Consider the following 18576-nt stretch of genomic DNA (forward strand, 5'->3'; position numbering starts at 1 on the left):
ATCAAATTTAGAGGTATATAAAGCAATTAGACCCACTGACTGAAATGCGCCGCACGTGATCGGCGAGATGAATGAGTAGTAATCATTTCAATTTATGCATACGAACAGATGGCATACTAGCTTTAGCTACCGGTCAATAAAGCAGAAGTTTGTTTAAGACAACTTTCATAGAGCAGAGCTCATAAAGAAATAATCATCCTGAACATCAATTATTTTTGAGCTGCTTCCTTACAAAACTTCAGCTACAAATAGTGTTTTAATGCTGTGAGGTTTTTCGATCTTATTAAGGAAAACAATGCTCCACATCTGCTGCAAATTGCTTTTTGTCTATTGGTCCGTCTTTGACAGAAAAATAAAAATAGAGAATAATGCCATGAATATGCGATCACAGATCATGATCTTCATTAAACTCTAACTCATATGAAAGCGTTTCATGAATCAAGTTTAAGTGTAACGATAGCTCTTAAGAGCAACCTTTGTATATCTTGAGCATGATGGACTGGATGAAAAATACAACTGAATCCGGCAAAATTTTAAAAACTCTTCTAATATGTTATGTGCTGGGTAAGTACGATGCTAGTTATTCCTGTTTGTTCTGCTGTAGCTATGAAACCGTCGAAACTGACTTTCCAATTTGTGAAGTAATTATTTCCATTTTAAACCTACGGAACTCTTAAAACGAAATATACCAAAATCTACGAATCCCCTTTCTAAACTATTTGTTAATCATCAAAGCAAAACTTCGGGATCTTTGTATTATCATTATTATTAGTTTCTCGATATTAATCACTTTCCGTACGATGCCAAATGATTGAAAAAGAAAAAGCCGCAATGAAACATTCGTATAAAGTGTAAAGACAGCTTGCTGATAGCAACTTATAATAGTATCGTGCGCTTGATGAATTGTGTGATGAGTACAACTGAATCCGGCAAAGAGTGCAAAACTTTTTTTAATAAGTTGTGCGCTAGGTAAGTACCACCTTAATTATATCTTGACTTTCCATTTGTTAAACATTTATATCGAGTTTGGAATGTCCTGTTTTTAAGTTCAGCCAAACCAAACAGAGAAAAAAATGTCAGGTGACGGATATTTGGCTCTGTTAATTAAAACAAAAAAAGATCAGACTCTAAAGACGTCCGCATTAAACTCCCAGTTCATAATCAGAGAAGGATCTCTTATAAATTGGATTCCTTAAGCCTTTTAGATTTCATAAAGTGCAAAGTAAACAAAGATCAAATAGCACAGGCGAGACATTCATACGGTGGTCATGTTGCTTGCGTTATGGTTCTCTGCACAACAGCTGTGGCTGCCATATTTAGGATAACAGGAACACATTATTTGCTATCGTGTTATGCCATCACGACAAGATGTCAAAAGGGAAAAACGTCTCCTCATCAGATAGAAGGTAATTTAGTGTTAACAACTGAGTTGAAAACGTGTTATCCTTCTCAGCCGTTTGTAGTGCTGACTGTCGATCAATTGGTTGGGCACGGTGGTGGCCCGCTTGAACGACAGAGACAGGATAACCACGTTTATCGAAAAACTGTTACATTGCCTCTGACTTTTCGGAAAAAATCAGAGTCGTCACTACATGAACGACGAAGTCTGAGAAACTGTGAAAAAGGTATGGAGTTCTTGACTTGTGATGGATGTGAAGATGAATACAACAAGTAACTATGTGAATCTGCAGGTTTGTAGTAAACACTAGAGCATATAAAACGTTGCCTTCAATTGAAATTTTGATGTCTAGAAAAGCCAAAGAAGTGTCGGAAATTTCCAAGGTGTATTTAAGATCCGGATGAAAGGAATTGATGGCGGTTATAAATTGACTGAGCTCCTCTTTGGTAGAGAAGATAGCGCCGATGCAATCGTCAATGTAACGGCCGGGAGCCGTAAAACGCTAAAACAAAAATTTATATTCCAAATCGGCACCCTTAATCCCCACAGAATCAACGAGCGCTTTTCATTCAACTAATTTATTCCTGTTTTCTTGTCACCATATCCCCACAAATGGTGTAGCTCCACTTTCTGCATATAAACCCACACACAACCCACAACTCCTGCAATCGCTCTGACGAAGGGCTAACGCTCGAAATGTCAGCTTTTTTACGCTTTACGGTGCCTAATTTACGTTTTCAACTCAGTTGTTAACACTAAATTACCTGCTATACTCCCCACCGACGCAGCACCACAGTTTCTTTAGAAACTTACCCCTTTATCCTCTTCAGATAGCTGTTGAACGTTCGACGTGCTTGGACAAGAGATCGCACTTAATCATCAGGGTCCACTTAAAATGGTATTTGGTTAGATATATTCAGAGTTTAAAATTCGATCCGGGGTTTGGAATAAAAAAGGTTGAATTGGTGTACTTTTTCCTTTCTCATCGCGAGCTAAAAACCCGTTAGTATTAATGAATTTCGATAGCTGATTATCGAAATAAGCTGTTAAAGTGACGTGCACTCACAGAAAAATAATTAAAACAACCCTTAAAATTAAACAATTTTTACGTATTAAAATTCAGCAATGGAACTCCTTACGTCCACATGGAGATTCTTTATTGATTTCAGCTTAATTAAAAGATTCGGTCTTCGGCTTTTAATAAAGTCCTCTTATTATATTAGTCATGTTTAATGGATCACCCTGAAATTCTACGAGCATCACGGGCGATGATGTTACGTTAACGCCTCGTGTTCCACATCCCAAGGTCATGTATAATGAATTCCAACCTAAATCTATACTGAGAGCCTTCCATGAGGCGTCAATCAGATATCGCAGTACCCAAGCAGTTAGCGCTCTCAAATTATTGTTCAGTTATCAACACTCAAATTAGATGACTGCTGACTGCTCGCCAAGTTGGACATCATGGACAATTAAAACATATGTTTCTTTTAAACTATTCTTCTTTGTACCCGAAAGCAAACTTTATACTGATCTCAATGCCCTTCTTTTACAAAAATAAATATATGTGGGTTCTGGAGGTACCGCAGGTTCCGCGTTCTGCTGATCCATAGTTTCGAAACGCCCAAGAAAATGAAAGATCCCCTCAAAATTTTGGAGACCAACCCCTCAAGATTCAAATTGTGCAGGAGTTTTATTTGAGCGGTCAGACTTAGTACCTGGTTAATTCGCTGAAAGAAAAATCGTCCGTTTCGAATTGTTGCGAGCTTAGACGAAACATCATCTTTTTTCTGGATAGCACATTCTACGTCCTTTTCATTGTTTTATAGTTTGGTCGCACTCCGAATAACCCGTTTAAAAATTTTGTCCGAATTTTTTGTCCGAAGGACATTCGCGAAGGTCTACCTTATCCTTAAAAAATGTTTCCCACATCATGGTAACAAGTTTCGTTGAGCTGATTGGTAAATTGCAGAGATGCCGCACTTTTTTTTTTTTATTTCTCCGTCTGCTACCTATAGAAGGGAATAAAAGTTATTGGAAAGATGTTTAAGGGCATTTAACAAGTAAAATGCATCAGCATTAATCTAATCTAACGAAACGCAATAAACTTTTTTCATTGTTTCAAATGTTATTCGTGAGATAACAATCAATTCATTTGCTCATTTTCTATTCCACAGTCATCCTTCATTTGTTGATGGAATTGCCACGAACAGGTGAGTCAGTGTATTTCCAATTTTAACACTGATGTACCTTAAAATGAACGACAAATAATTAATTAATATATCAGAGTCAAAGATACATGCAGCCTTCACAGTTAAGGTTTAAGAAAATTCTGTCAATTAAATTTATTCTTCAGTTGCAATTTCAAACATTAGAAGTTTTTAAAATAGATCTAAGGTATAAAATTAAATGTAAGGTGGTATTCTCAGAATGTTGCCTTGATTCCCTCAGCACATGAAGTTCACATAATTATATTTTCTTCAAACCTTGACACTCATTTTTGCAAAATGTTTATAGTTTGTATATATAGACCCGCACATAATTTTTCAGACAGTCATCCTTCCAATTTTATGATATCAGTTATACTGTACGGGTTAAGTTTTGCCTCTTTTGGATTTAGAGAGAAAAAATGTGTAAAGTGAAATAAGGATGACAAACATGATTGTTATCAGGCTCCGTTTTGGACTCTGAAAAAATTGTACCGCTAACATCATTGTGCATTAATAAACTTGATAAGAATTATTAAAGGAGTGCTAATCCTGTCTGGGAGAGGGAAATAGGACAAAATGCTTTGAGAACCTGCAGTAGAGCTGAGTCCAGGAAGTGAAATACAACGAACAGTAATTGACCGTGCGGCAGTAAACGCGGGAAAATGCATCCCTTGCGCGAATTCACCGTTACAGAAAATACCGGAAAATGCATGCTTTCGACTGGTTAATACCAGTGAACATAACGTTGGAATGCGCAAAATGGCTGTAAATGGCAGAATACATGTTGTTTTCCATAGATTAACCGAACAACAATAAAAGGTAAAACGCCTGAAAATGCGTTTTCACGAAATTTCTCGAATTCACTATTGCGGAAAAACGTTGGAAAATGCATGCTTTCGACTGGATAATTCTTGTGAACATTTCGTTCACCGGGCGTAAAATGGTTGCGAACAAAAGAAAACATGGCATTTTCTATGCGTTATACGAACTGCAAACTCTGGAAAATATTATGTTTTCCCGTATTTACACACATTAACCTTCCCCGAAAATGCGTGTTTTCAGCTGTTAACTCCGGTGAATACGTTGTTGTTCACTCGGAAAATGCCAATGAACGAAAGGAAAACACGCTGTTTGCCATGTGTTAACCGAGCGGTTAATGCCGGAAAATGAATTGTTTACCTGCATTTACCGCAAAGGAAAACTACCGAATAATGGAACGAATACTGGGATTCACCGATGCGAAAACGCGCAGAAAACGTCGGATTTTCCGTAGGCAAAACACGGGTAAACGATAGTAAATTGCCACGTTTTCCGTAAATTCAACCTTCGTTTTCCGTACGGTGAACGCTTGTTTTTTTGCCGTGTGACTGTTTATCACACTAATCAGACATAGGCTTCCTGTTAGATATACATCGGATTGTGATTCAAAACGTTGGTTGGAAAGCAAAACAAAAAAGTCGTAGAATAACTGTGCTGCTACCCTGATCTTCCCAATTACAACAATTTCACAATTTTTATCATCAGTATACATTTATTCTTTTATTTATTTATAATGGTAATTGAACTGAGTGGAGTGCAATTTGGGCTGAATCATACGCGTGATTTCAAAATCGAACAAGCGTGCAGCGCGAGTTCGATTTGAAATCGCATGTATGATTTGCACGACACGAGGTTCGATTACCACTTTATTACATCCATTTTGAAATCGCCCAAATACAGGACTTGGTCAGTTCAAATACATTATTGATGCAGTACTGAGCCAATTTCAAATTAAATTCATCCATTTTTTTTTGGGGGGGGGGGGGAATAAGAGTTTTGGAAACAAAAGTTGCAAACGAAATTAAGAGACCTCGCAGCTAAGAACACTACTGAAACGAGTAGTTGAAAATAGGACCTTCCAACTGAGTTAACAAGCCAACTGGGAGCTGGTCAATGTGTTGGGTCCAAATAAATCATCCAAGTGATGAATGATGATTTTAGATATATGAAATTCATATATTTGCACTGCGGTGAAGAAACGAAATTAAGAGATCCTAGCAGCGCAGTGCAAATATATGAATTTCATATATCTAAATCATCATTCATCACTTGAATGGTTTATTTGAACCCAACATTGACCAGCTCCCAGTTGGCTTGTTAGCTTCGAGCGTTGCACCGGTATCGCTGAGGTTATGGATTCAAACAGGCCTGAAATTTTTCAGGTCCTATTTTCAACTACTCGTTTCAGTAGTGTTCTTAGCTGCGAGGATCTCTTAATTTCGTTTCTTCACCGCAGTGCAAATATAAAAATTTTATATATCTAAAATAATCAAAAGTGGCAAAATTTGCCACATCATACTCTTTGTCTTCATTTTCCTGCAATGTGATTGGTTACTTTAAACAAGCCTTGAAATCTGATAGTTTGTTTTGTTTTTAGTGAAGCCTCGTCATTGGCTGGGAAAAAGCTGCGATTTATAGCGAAAAATGATGCGATTCGTGAATAAATCGCACCAATTAGAGCCAATCAGATTACAGGGACCACCAGTGGTTTCAAAATGGGTGTAATTTTTTTTTCCTCATAGAGTGCCAAGCAACCTGTTTCAAAAACTCCTCTTACATATTTTCGAAAAGCGGAGGATATTGGTGGGACAACATGGATGTCTGCTTCAGTCAGGGAGGTGACCTGGTATCCATCGAAACTGAAGAAGAATGGCAGTTTATCAGAAATGAGATTCAACAGCGTGGTACTGGGAATAGTAGTGCGTGGCACATTGGTTTAAAGAAGAATGGTTGGGTTTGGACTTGGGTGAGTGGTTTATGGAAGAGAGACGGGGTTTGGATATGGAATAGTGGAGAACAACTGAATATTTCGAAATGGCGAGATTCTGAGCCAGATGGTAACGAAAAAAAGGCGGAAATATCCAAGAATGGAGGCCTCTTTAATGGTATCCCTTGGAATCATGCAGGTGCCTACATTTGCGAGATTCCCGAAGGTAAGATCACAATCGAACCATAAACTAGACCCTGTGAGCAGGGTAAATGGGATGCCTGGATGGTACTAGATCCGTGGAATCAAGTGTAGTGATACTACGCGTGTCGGACTAGTATACTGAAATAGTGAGCTCAAGTCTGGCCAAGGGCATACACCTGTCTCAAAACATAGGCATGCTATGCATGCAAGAGTTATTTTTTCTAGGGTGGGTGGATTACTTGAAACATTGTAAGTGGTCTACATTCTTACAAAAGGAAAGAAGATTATTAAAGCGGAAAAGAATGAAAATGTCGAATTACCTCACACACAGGTATTTTGTGGTAGATTATGTGTGTTGTGCGAATAAATGTCACCAAAAATAACCTGTATTTGAGCCACGGATACCTGTTAGTACAAAATGTAGACTGCAGACCGGATACAAAATATAGACTGCACAGTGGGTACAAAATGCAGACTGAGAATCTGAAGAGTTTTTACGTCTGGTATATAATAACATGTCATCTTACAGCTTACCGAGCGTCACGCAATCGCTTTTCCGCGATCAGCCTTCACGATTATTTGCACTATTGTGGAAAATTCCTGGCCCATTTCTTGATGAAAATCGATCGTAATATAATTTCAAGCCTTTAACATAGTTGGTTGGTGTGATGTCTGTACAGATTTTACCAAAGTAATAAAAGTAGATGACGTGAATAATAGTGATGGTAAAGCAAGCTTAAAACGGCAACAATCGCCAGAAACTAAAACGGATACTCAGGGTATGAGTAAGTTTTATTGATTTTACGAGAAAAATCTTCATATTTCGAAATATTTATCGTTGTAAATCGACCATATTTCGTTCCCTATACTATTCCTTATAACGTGTTCAAATTTTAAACGGTTCCAAGCATAACTTACTCTGAGTCACCCAACGCGGACGCGTTCGTGAATCAATCGTTGGCTCATTCTCGAGACGTGACCTTGGGTCGCCTGTGACAAGACAATTGCGCAAAAAATACTTAACATAATAACATTATACACAAAAAACACGAGATTTTGGATCATTTATTTATTAAAAAAGAATATCCATACAATTACAATGAAAAAAAACATAAGATTCACCTTTCTGATCGTGAAATTAATACCATTCGCACTGTTATCGTAGCTACGTTCCCTGGCAGCAAGTGAATCCAACATGGCGTCTTTCTTCTCAAGCAGTTTGCATCCATTTGAATTTTGTTCTTCAGTCTCACGGTATTAGTGTTGTTCAATAGATTGCATAGAGTATATGCAGTTTGGTTTCAGATTTCAGATTTTGCTTTTTACAACGAGTTAAAGTTTTCAACTAAGACATTGGCATACTTAGCATACAAGACATACAAGGCATTCAAGGCTTTCATGGCTTTCAAGCGTTCGCGATTCAGTCCGTTCCAAAATTACCGCTCAATAACATCTTTTTGTGTGGACTGGCCGCGAACAATACGACTTGTGTATGCGTCTATAAGTATTTTGAGCGTTTGCCCCATAATGCTCCAGATAATCGTAATCCAATTACGTTGAAATACAAAACGACTGACAAAATAGTTTTATGGGCAAAAATCTGGTGTTCGTCATGTGACCCGGCCCTGTCCGTGCATGACAACGTCAATCATCATCAAGATAGCACGCGTGATCAGCATGTGAACACCTCATTGGATCACAGTGAGTTGTCATGGTGTTGAGGGCCCAATGACCTCTGGGTACTATTGCGCAATTTTTCCATTTTGTGGCGGAGGAAAAAAAAAAAAAAAAAAAGACGACAAAAAAACAAAGGCATTTTATGACTGGGCTACCAGAGGTATCCCAGTAATTAAATTATGTGCTGAAACATTACAGTCTTGCATTTGTGTCATGAAAATTGCTCTTGCTTCTTAGAAAAATGCTGTTCACAGATTATGCTCAGCTCACCTAGCTTGTGCGTGTGAGCGATGAATGAACTTTTAAGCGCGTATTGGTAATTGAACATAATGCACGGGAAAATTTTAGGGAAACATGTTTAAAAAATAATTTGATCACTCTAGAATTGTCCTTTTTTGCATCGCCTGCAGCTGGAAAAACAGCGATCGAAATTGTACATTTCACAACTTTTGTCGAGCGCGACACGATTGGGATAATCAAGCGCACGGAATTTTCCCTTGCCGCGAGTCACAAGGCGTGACACCGAAGTATTTTTATCTTGTGTGTCTGTGCGCGCGTGTGCGTTTGTGTGTTTCTTGTACGAGTCAGTGATAAATATGCTATTCACTGAGTAAGACTGTGCCCAAGGTCTTGAACACCAATACTTAGGACAGAGTGCACAGTTTTTCCCAATACGAACCGGCCTAGGCTGGTGAAGAACAGTATGTTTTTCCTTAAACTCAACGAAATGTTTTCAAAAAGAACCGTAATGATTTAGGGCTATAATTACGGTAAGATTCTCCATAGACTGAACAATTTTTGAGCAAGTAAATGGTAGTTGAAACAGACTGAGGTATTACAGATTAAAAAGAGGCCTCAACGAAATATCTTTAGTTGAGTAGTGAAAGATATGATTTGAAAGGCTTCCAAACCGAACTTTGAAACATTTTTTTTACAAGTATCTGTCACAATCTGACACATGTCAATTAGAGATTGCGTCAGAAAAAAGCGCATGCACGCTAGAGAACATGAACAACAACAGTGCTGGTTTGGAAAATAAATTTAAGTGGAAAGCAATTGTAAGTAAATGCTATGTTTTGAATTTGTGGGAATTTACCCTTTTGTTTGGTGCAATCGTATGTGTAACTCTGGTCTTTCACCAAAAGGGCAATTTTAATGCAGCTTTTTCTCGTTAAATTTCTTCTTTCACTGTTGTGAAATTTACCGCCTTATCAATGTCCAACTTGAACAGAGTTGCAAAGACTTACCGAAAGCTTATTTGAAGTACAGAAGACTTCGCTCACTGTTCTTCAGGGAACAAATTGTTTGAGATAATTATATAATGTATGAAATTTCCATCAATGTATTCAAGCGTAAACAAATACCTTAACTTTCTGAGTTACTTCTAGTGACGGTTTACTTTAATTACAAACGGTTTTTAGGCCGTGCGCCAACCCATTTAATAACATATTTGCTACGAAAATTCATTTTAAAATCAATTTTTTTGCAGGCAAACAAAGTGATTTGAGAGAGAGAAAGAGAGGATTAATCATTTATTAATCGGCCTTATTTGCTTCCAAATAATTTGCTTAAAGTTACCGGCAAACAAAATCAATTTATGAGAAATGACAACAAAGCTAGAGATGTAGTCGGCGGTTCGCTCAAGCGATACCGTGCCCGTGGGCAGAGAGATGAGAAAATTCGGACCGCATTGATAACCAATGAGATTGCAGGATTCGTTATCGCTCTTCCTGAGAAAAACAAATAATAGATACAGTTCTTTTGAGAAAGGTTGTCGGAAAAATGCGTGTCGGAAGTGCAAGAGATAACCCCGAAAGGTATTGTGGGTGGCTTCCAAACTATTGTTATTGCCCTCAGGATTTCAGAGAGATCTAAGAAAATGTCACTTTAAGGACGAGGCATCACGAGTTTGATGAACCTATTTAAATCGCAAGACTGACTCTAAATTATAAAGTGCATATTGATTACCGTTACCCAGATAATCTTTTGAGATTGTCTTGTGCACTTTAAATTAATGTTTTGTTTTTTTTTTCCAACAACCTTTCCCGTAACAACTGTAAGGTTAATTACGTATCTCCAGTTACAAGAAACTAAAAAAAATTACATGAATTCACAGACAATCTTAGCTGATGTGAAGTTAATTCAGAAAAGCAGGTTAGAGATGGCGGACACCGTAGTAAAGAAAGATGCAAGTCTATTAACTAACACTGATCAAACATAAACATACGATGTTAAAAAAAATAGGAATCAATTAGGAAGTAAGTCGCGTTTTCTATCTCATTTATTTTTATCCTTTATTGTCATTATGATTATAATATTTTTATGTTATTATTATTATTATGTTTATCACTTTGTTTATCATCATTAGGATAATATATGTATATTTTTTCATCTTTATTATTTTGTAGAATGCTCAAATCTAACTTTTGAAAACTCTTGGTACATAATTTCGGCGGATAGAAACTACGGGCACTCGAGCAGAGACACCTGCCAAAGCTTAGGAGGGGATCTAATTTCCATTGAAACCGAAGGAGAATGGAATTTCATTAATGACGAGATTCAAAGGCGAAATACTAAGAACTATGACAATAAATGGAGAATTGGTTTAACGAAAAAAGCAGGGAATTGGACCTGGGTGAGTGGAAGCCCGCTAACTATTTACAAATGGGGAGAAGGGGAGCCAAGTGCTGGAGATGACGCGGCTTTCATGTACAAGCGGTCTAGTAATGGCAGACTGGGCGTGTTTGGAAGTGATAATGGTGAAAGTTGGAGAAAAAAGCGCGCTTATATTTGTGAGATCCCTAAGGGTGAGTAGATTTGTTGTTGTTGTTTTTTAATGTTATTTTAAGTAAACTCAATGGCACTAGAAGCGCTTAAGCGTTATAAAAACATTAGTTGCCGACGTTTGTGATACGACAAAATTTATATAAACTCCCTGACAGTCAGGATCAAGTTTACACTTTGCGTGATTGAAAATATGTTTAAAACAATCTCAATGAACGTTTTCACGATATACATGTCTAACTTTTAACCTGGTGAGCAGAGCAAAATTACATATGTTTCTGTTACTATCACTATTACGAGTAAAAACAGATATGAAACTGGTGGTGAATATCACTTACAAAGAATCGTCAGTCCAATTGCTTTGTTACATGATAACGCGTGATTAGGTGAAGTGCGTTCGTTACCTTTAGTGATGAGCTAATGACTCATGTCGGTTAAGATACATGCCAATAACCACTTTATAAAAAAATACAAAAAACGTGCAGACTTATTGGTTCTTCGCTTAGGGGAATCAATTTAATTTTTATTATAATCTAATTTAATATGCGATCGTTTTGAACTGTAAAGTTAAGGTCAGAAATCGCATTCCTTCATCGGGCTATTTTATCACTGTTTTTTACAATGTTCGTCGAGTGCTTTCCTTTGAGCGGTTGCCCATTTACCTGTTTGTACTTACGAGCTGAGAGTTCGTAGTTAGCCCTCTTTCTTTGGATCTCAGCCTTCTTTGGTGAAAGTTAGTCAAGGCATTAACTAAGCCTTGTTGACCTTGTTGTTTTATTTCTTTTACTTCGAACAATATGTGCGCCATCCCTTAACAATACTAATTAGTCGCTATTAACCTTCACTTTAATTGCCTCAAATTCATATTAAAAACCTGTATGGTATTGTCCTTAAAGAAGAGAGGAGGCTTTTCAAACTAATTAGATAAATGTTAATATTTCTTTTTGTTCTTTTCATCCTTTCGTCATCAGAAGAATCATTAACAGTATCATCACCAACATGGACAGCATTACCAACCTACACAGCATCACCAACATGGACAGCATCACCAACATACACAGGATCATCAACAAGGACAGTATCGACAACAATGACAGTTTTACCAACACCGACTTTCTTATCGTCATCAAAAACTGAAGGTTGCTTATTTTCCAAAAGTTAGGCTTTTTCCAATTTCACATGGCATCTTTTCAGCTTTTTTGGAGTGTTAAGCATTATGATACATTTTGAGCACACCTGAAAATAAACTTTTCGTCGTTCTTCTTTTCTTACAGCGCCTTTTTCATGCCACCCTTTTCTGGAGCTAGGGTTTTGTCTTAAAAGTGTGGGAAGGACAGTATCCTATAGTCTAATTCGTGTTTTTGACAGACGCTATTGTAGCTGTTTCATAACGGAACATAAACGGGTATACAATAGAAACTCTTTAGTATTTTGAGTAGGGGGTATGTCTTGAGGTAATATTACAATGGTTCCATGTTAGAAACTTAACCCGAAAAGCAATCTGAAAATGTCTTTTACTGGCTACTACAGCTTTGCCAAAGCACACTGATGACAAAGCAGAACCATTCTGATTAACAGTAAGCTAAGTGTAGAAAGTGACAAACTTTTGCTTTTGTTGCAACGGCTTTTAGGTAAGACTCAGGACCTTGTTGCAGCCATTTCCGGCGGCGCTGAGGTGATTCGAGGACTCCAAGAAAACATCACGTTGGATGGCTCACCCTCATATGACCCTGAAGCTGCACATGATAACCAATCGGAAATGAACTTTACTTGGCATTATGGTAAGATCACAGGGAATTACTCCTTTGTGCTGGAAAAAAAAAGAGATTTCTTTACAGAGGTAAACGAGTCAGCTTTGCAATATAATGGAAGAGCATCTGGCGTGCAAATTTCCTTGGATACAGGGGCTATGTCTCTTGGTGATATCTGCATAGTTAGACTGGTTGTGACCAAAGACTATCGCAATGCCAGCGTTTATCAAGTCATCCACTTGTCGAAAGGAGATCCCCCTAAAATCGATCAAAGGTAAGAAATTTAGCGTGTTGTTGATGCTATTGCTGCTGTTGTTTGTTATTTTCGTTGCGACTAAAATCCCGATTTATTTTCCTATTTTCTTATTGTCGTTACTGCTTCAGTTGTTGTTGTTGCTGTTGCTTTTGCCATAGCTGTTGTTTCTCTTGTTATTTGTTTCGGACGACCTTTCATAAATGCCTCGTGTCGCTGTGTTTTGCGTTTGTTTCTGTTGCGGTTACTATGACCACTATTGTTCTCAACACGCAAGACCCTTGTTACGCCGCATTGATCTACAATCTCATTATGTAATCACCATTCTTTCCTTCATTCTAGATGTTTCATTAATTGTCTGCCTAAAATCAGCCCCTCAGTACGTCTTAGCGTCAGTTCAGAATGCCATGGATTACAGTGCTTCCAAATTTCTTCATATGAGTGGATACTCTACCAGCGATATGAGGGAAACGCGTCCACTGCTTGGCAAAGAAAATATGATTTAGAACTCATTACAAGTACACCACTAAATGCAAGCAACATTGTTATAAATGGAGGTTCCCTTGCTGCTGGAAATAAGTACCGCTTGGCATTATTTATCACAACTACCGACGGTTTACGGGCGATGTCAGCTTATGACATTTCCACTGCGTTACCGCCCACAAGGGGGACATGCTCGATCACTCCGTCAAGCGGCATCTCCTTGGAATCATACTTTACTCTGAGTTGTGTCAACTGGACAAGTGACAGCACCCCTCTTTCCTACCGTTTTCAATATAGACTAAAGAACGGTATGTACACTGTGTTATATCATGGCGTCAACAACTCCATAGTTACTTTTGGGATACCGCCTGGGAACAATGCAGAAAACTATAACATAAGACTCAACGTTGTTGTGACTGATAACTTCGGAATTTCTGCCTCTCCTGTTAATCTAACAGCACAGGTAAGTTTTGTCGGTAGGTACTCTAATATCGATGTAGGTGGGAAATTTTTTGGACATAATTTTGTCTTTTTTTTGACAGCTGCCCATCGGAGGTTAAAGGGCAAATTTTTCTAAATATGCAACTTGATAAATAGTGACTGATGCTCTTTCCATAGGTTAGACCTTCCCAGAGTCTAAGACCAGATAAAATCAAAAGCTTTCTGATGCCAAATGATAGTTTGTTCCAGGAAGTCATCAGAAAAGGAGACTTGGGAAAAGCGGCACAATTAGCAAACTCTGTTCTTGTTACACTAGAAACCAGGATGAATTTTGAGGAGAAAATTAAGGTAAATGCAGTTACAAATGCTTTCATACTTCTTGGACGCGCTATTCGCGTAGTGGCATAATGATATCTCTGCGTATCCACGTATTTGCGCATTCGTGTCTTCATGTTATGTGGTACTAATGACTTTTATCATCCAACTGTACTGAGTAGAGTACAAATAATACATAGTATTTATATGAACTCATCCATTCGTGTATTCGTGCACTCATGTATTTGTGTCGTGGTGTACTCTTACATTCTAGTATTTGTGTAGTCGTGAATATTTGTGTACCCGTGCTGACGTATAGTCGCATGTTAGAAGGTTCTTGCATTAATATATTCGATTAACCTTATTACATTTCAAGGTTATAGACTTCATAATCAGAAATATTGCGTCAGTGAAGGTAAACAACACTGCAGACCTGCTTCAAAGCTCCTCCGTGATTGGTTCTGCTCTTCGCGTCTTGGAAAAGGTCTCTCCCGGGCTATTGGTAAGTAAAATTAGATCGATCGTTCATCGAGAACAATGAGACACATGTGGAGGAATATAAAATTTCCATAATTGACATAATGATGTAAATCTTTTACTGCTTTTTTCATAAGCCAGAGTTCCGTAGCGCTGTCATGGTTGTCTTGGTTTAGTTTATCACACAAAACCTAAAAATGTTTCAAAAAAAGAAGTTTAAGCGCGTTTTCAAATTCCTTTACCTGAACAAACTCGGTTTAAAAGTGACGATACCTCTCTAACCCCCGACTCCTAGAAATAGAAATGTACTGTGCAGAGCAGCTAATCCTAAAAAGAATAATCCCATGTTTTTACATAATGCACTTTCAGGAACTGTCGTTATCGGCTGTCGACTCGCAAACGAACTTCCTATGGTCTACCGTCCAGTTGAAAGACGTTGCTGATTTGTCGTTAGTCACTCGATCAGCCGAAAACTTAGGTTGGTGTCTTCAAAGCGTGCTAAAGATATCTGCAGAGATGGCGTCAATAGATTCCACCTTAGGCTTCCAAGAGCAGGTATTTTGTTAGCTGGTATAGTCCAACAGTGAAACCTAGTTACATATGAAACTTCAAGCTGCACTTCAGTCGGCTTCCCTCATTTTTAATTGACACATCGCGTGCTAGGCTGATGCTACTGTCAAATTATGTAATAAAGTTGCCACTACCGCTACTTACAATAGGTCGTCGCAAACCTTACAAGTGCCTGAAAAAAATTTTCATTGTCGTTGGTAAGCTCTTTTTGTTAGTTTAGCTTCGCTTCTTTTCGTTATTTTTACCTCTTATAAACAGTAGGTCGTCTCAAACCCTACAAGTGCCTCTTAAAAATTTTAATTGTCTTTGCTAAGCCCTTTTTTTTAGTCTAGCTTTGCTTCTTTTTTGTTAATCTTACTTGTTTGTGATGTTTTCTTTCATTTAACAGGGGGAAAGATCTGTTAATACTGCCCTTAAAGTGCTTGGAAAAGTTGCAGACGCATTGTTAGCCCTGAGAGTCTCGGATGAAAACATGATATCGATCTCCACCGGTTACCTGAAGATGACATTAGGGCGACATAGCCCAAATAAACTTGCAGGGCTGCAGATAAAGGGTGGAAGTGGCACCTTCATTTTACCACTATGGCCCGTCACAGGAAGAAACACAACAAGTTTTGTCGACACCCAGGTAGGGGATTACATCAAAATAAGGAACGAGTGCATGTCAATATAGATTCAGCCGTGAGTGACTTCGGAAAGTCTGATAACCCAAGAGCAAACGCATTCGACGGTACAGTCTTTGTTAGCCATCCTGAACTCTTTTTCTTGTTTGGCTTCCATAATTATGGTCAGTTAGCGATAATTAGCATGTCTCTTAATCCTCAATTCCTTAAAGTCAACAAAAAGTTTTGATTTATTCTTATTGCAGATGCTATCAATGTCATTCAACCCCTACACCTGGGACAGCACCAAGGAGCGAGTCGACTCTGAGGTTCTATTTCTGGACTTAAAGGACAATAAAAGCGAGCTCTTGGAAGTGTCAAGTATACCAGAAGACATTGTTATTGTTATTCCATCAAAACCTCGGACAATGCCCAAGGAGCTATGGTACTTCACGACGGATGACGATTTACGTTTCCACGAGATAACTGTCAAGTACGAGAACACTCTGATACAGGTAGAAGTAAAACCCCAAGAGCCAACTGTACATCTTTTTGTTTACTTGCGATTTGGTCAACGGCCAACGACTCGAAACTACGATCTCAATGCCACAATCTCTCAAAATGGACAGTGTGTTTGGACTGCAAGTGCGCATGACAAAAAGGAGAGACAACCAGAATGCTCGTCGAACCCACCTACCCCAATAGCAACATTGGCCAGGCATCCTGGAAAATACTTTTTAGGCATAAAAAACTATAATGCCACCACGACCACCCCACACAGGAGAAAGAAAAGATCGTGTTTTACAGCTGGACGGAAAAAGCGCTCTTGCGTCGAAGTCAAAGATCCCCCACCTACCCTACCCGTGAGTAAAACTGCATCCGTGACACCAGCTTATGATTCCAAAATCGATCAGAACTATACTCTGAGGGTGACCTTCGGTAGCTGTGTATACTGGTCAGCGAAAGTTGAGATGTGGGTAACAAAAGGCTGTCGGGTGAGTCGGTGTAAAGTGTTGACATTATCGAATAATTTTCATAATGTGGAATTAGTTCAGACACTTTTCAGAGAATTCGTGAGTTCACGTAATTGTGGGAAAATGAGTGCTCCATTGTGATCATCTTCGCTTATTTGGCAACTGAAAATCTAGAAGACAAAACTTTGTCGAGCCCGTGTGTAGTCTTCCATCGAAAAAAATAAATTTATTCTCATAGCTAATCACGACTTTTGAACACCTTTGAATGGACAAGACGCATCATTAGCACTGAAAACCGAAACAGTGATTTTCTCTGTGGACAATTCCAGATTTTAGGAGTATTGGACAGATTTATTAACTGCGGCTGCGATCACCTGACATCCTTCGGGGGAAGTCTTTTGGTTAAACCGAATCCTATCGACTTCGACAAGGTTCAAGTGCAGATTCAAAAGTTGCCAGAATCTGGAAATATCACAGTTATTTTGGCGGTGGCGTTGGTTTTCTTAAGTTACGTGATTGTGCTTGTTATCGTCAGAAAGACAGACATAGAAGACTCTAAAAATGTAAGTTCTGAACATATTTTGTATTATGTAGAACTTGATACGCTTTGAAAACTTGCAGAATTCATATTTTTCTAAGTATCCTCAAAAAAAGTGATCAGCAAACTTGGAAGAAATCACAGAGATTATTTAAGGTTTCCAAGTTTTTTAATATGAACAATATATATATATTTTTTTTTTTTCTTTAAGTAAGGGAAAAAGTAAAAAAAGTAAATCACGGATTCATTAATGGTATTATCATTTTTCTTAAGAACGTTTTAACAGTCCATTTGCCATCCTCTCCAGAGAGTACATATGAATACGAGATAATAATAACTACAGGAGTCTGGATATACTCAGGCACAACAGCTCAAGTTGCTATGGAGATTTACGGTTCTGACGGAAGGAGTGGCATTCTTCAGCTCAGCCAAGAAGAGACTGGTTCAATTGACGTGTTCTTCTCTCGTGGTAACTCGGCCATGTTTGTACTGTATGTTAACAAATCTCTTGGTGTGATTCGAGAAGTGAAGATTGGTCATAACAACTTTGGTGACAGTCCTTCGTGGTTTTTAGAGGAAATTTTCATTCGGGACGTACAATCCAATCAGTCTTGGAAATTTATGGTCAGTCAGTGGTTTGCTCTTGAGCGCGGAGACGGGCGTATTGAGCGAATGTTTCAAGCAACGGTATCTCAAATGGACTTTGCCAGTGAGGTTGCAAGACGCTGGTGGAGAGGGCTTACAGAGCTACATATCTGGGTGTCAGTTGCTGCCAAACCAAAGAGAAGTCACTTTTCAAGAGTACAGCGGGTTTCTTGCTGCCTTTCAGTGCTTTTGACATCCATGTTTGCAAACGCAATGTTTTATGAGCTGCAAGGAAAATATGAACAACCTATTCAAGTTGGACCGCTGAAATTCTCGTGGAGACAAGTAGTTACTGGTATTGAAAGTGCGCTCATTGTGGCACCAATAAACATACTAATAGTGCTTTTATTTAAAAAAGCATCCAAAAAGTCCTCGAGTAACAACAGTCCTTGCTATAAAGCTATTTTAATCAAAGATATCGCCTGGTTCCTGTTTTTTGGTTCTTGTGCTATTTCTGCTACGTTTACAATCTTCTATAGCCTGATTTGGGAAAAGGGTGTCAGTGAG

The 18576-nt window shown here is 38.3% G+C and overlaps 2 protein-coding genes and 1 long non-coding RNA gene across 3 annotated transcripts; all 3 read left to right on the top strand.

The window, feature by feature from the left end:
- Nucleotides 1-433: 433 nt before the first annotated feature.
- On the top strand, nucleotides 434-11051 carry LOC149052197 (macrophage mannose receptor 1-like). Its single transcript, XM_089180380.1, has 4 exons — nucleotides 434-564; nucleotides 3577-3612; nucleotides 6171-6581; nucleotides 10645-11051. Exons 1-4 carry the CDS (start codon nucleotides 492-494, stop codon nucleotides 11049-11051), a joined length of 927 nt encoding a protein of 308 aa, XP_089036506.1. The 5' UTR covers nucleotides 434-491.
- Nucleotides 11052-12890: 1839 nt separating this feature from the next.
- On the top strand, nucleotides 12891-13664 carry LOC149052198 (uncharacterized). The gene is made up of 2 exons (XR_016181375.1): nucleotides 12891-13045; nucleotides 13367-13664. It is a non-coding gene; the product is annotated as an uncharacterized LOC149052198 (long non-coding RNA).
- Nucleotides 13650-18553, top strand: LOC149052199 (polycystin-1-related protein-like). The gene is made up of 9 exons (XM_089180390.1): nucleotides 13650-13970; nucleotides 14126-14296; nucleotides 14640-14765; nucleotides 15110-15295; nucleotides 15699-15938; nucleotides 16179-16907; nucleotides 17216-17449; nucleotides 17698-18364; nucleotides 18549-18553. The coding sequence occupies exons 1-9, from the start codon at nucleotides 13650-13652 to the stop codon at nucleotides 18551-18553; spliced, it is 2679 nt and encodes an 892-aa protein (XP_089036516.1).
- The last annotated feature ends 23 nt before the right edge of the window (nucleotides 18554-18576 follow it).

This window comes from Pocillopora damicornis, chromosome 1, assembly GCF_964200805.1.
Source record: "Pocillopora damicornis chromosome 1, jaPocDami1.2, whole genome shotgun sequence".
Lineage (NCBI taxonomy): Eukaryota > Metazoa > Cnidaria > Anthozoa > Scleractinia > Pocilloporidae > Pocillopora > Pocillopora damicornis.

Excerpts from the sequence above, each read along its gene's own strand:
- LOC149052199 (XM_089180390.1), top strand. The coding sequence starts at position 13,650 with ATGTCAGCTTATGACATTTCCACTGCGTTACCGCCCACAAGGGGGACA. Across the intron at positions 13,971-14,125 it reads CTGTTAATCTAACAGCACAG|GTTAGACCTTCCCAGAGTCT; the intron begins GTAAGTTTTGTC and ends CTCTTTCCATAG. Across the intron at positions 15,939-16,178 it reads CAAGTTTTGTCGACACCCAG|ATGCTATCAATGTCATTCAA; the intron begins GTAGGGGATTAC and ends TTCTTATTGCAG.
- LOC149052197 (XM_089180380.1), top strand. The coding sequence starts at position 492 with ATGATGGACTGGATGAAAAATACAACTGAATCCGGCAAAATTTTAAAA. Across the intron at positions 3,613-6,170 it reads GATGGAATTGCCACGAACAG|AGTGCCAAGCAACCTGTTTC; the intron begins GTGAGTCAGTGT and ends TTTTCCTCATAG. Across the intron at positions 6,582-10,644 it reads CATTTGCGAGATTCCCGAAG|AATGCTCAAATCTAACTTTT; the intron begins GTAAGATCACAA and ends ATTATTTTGTAG.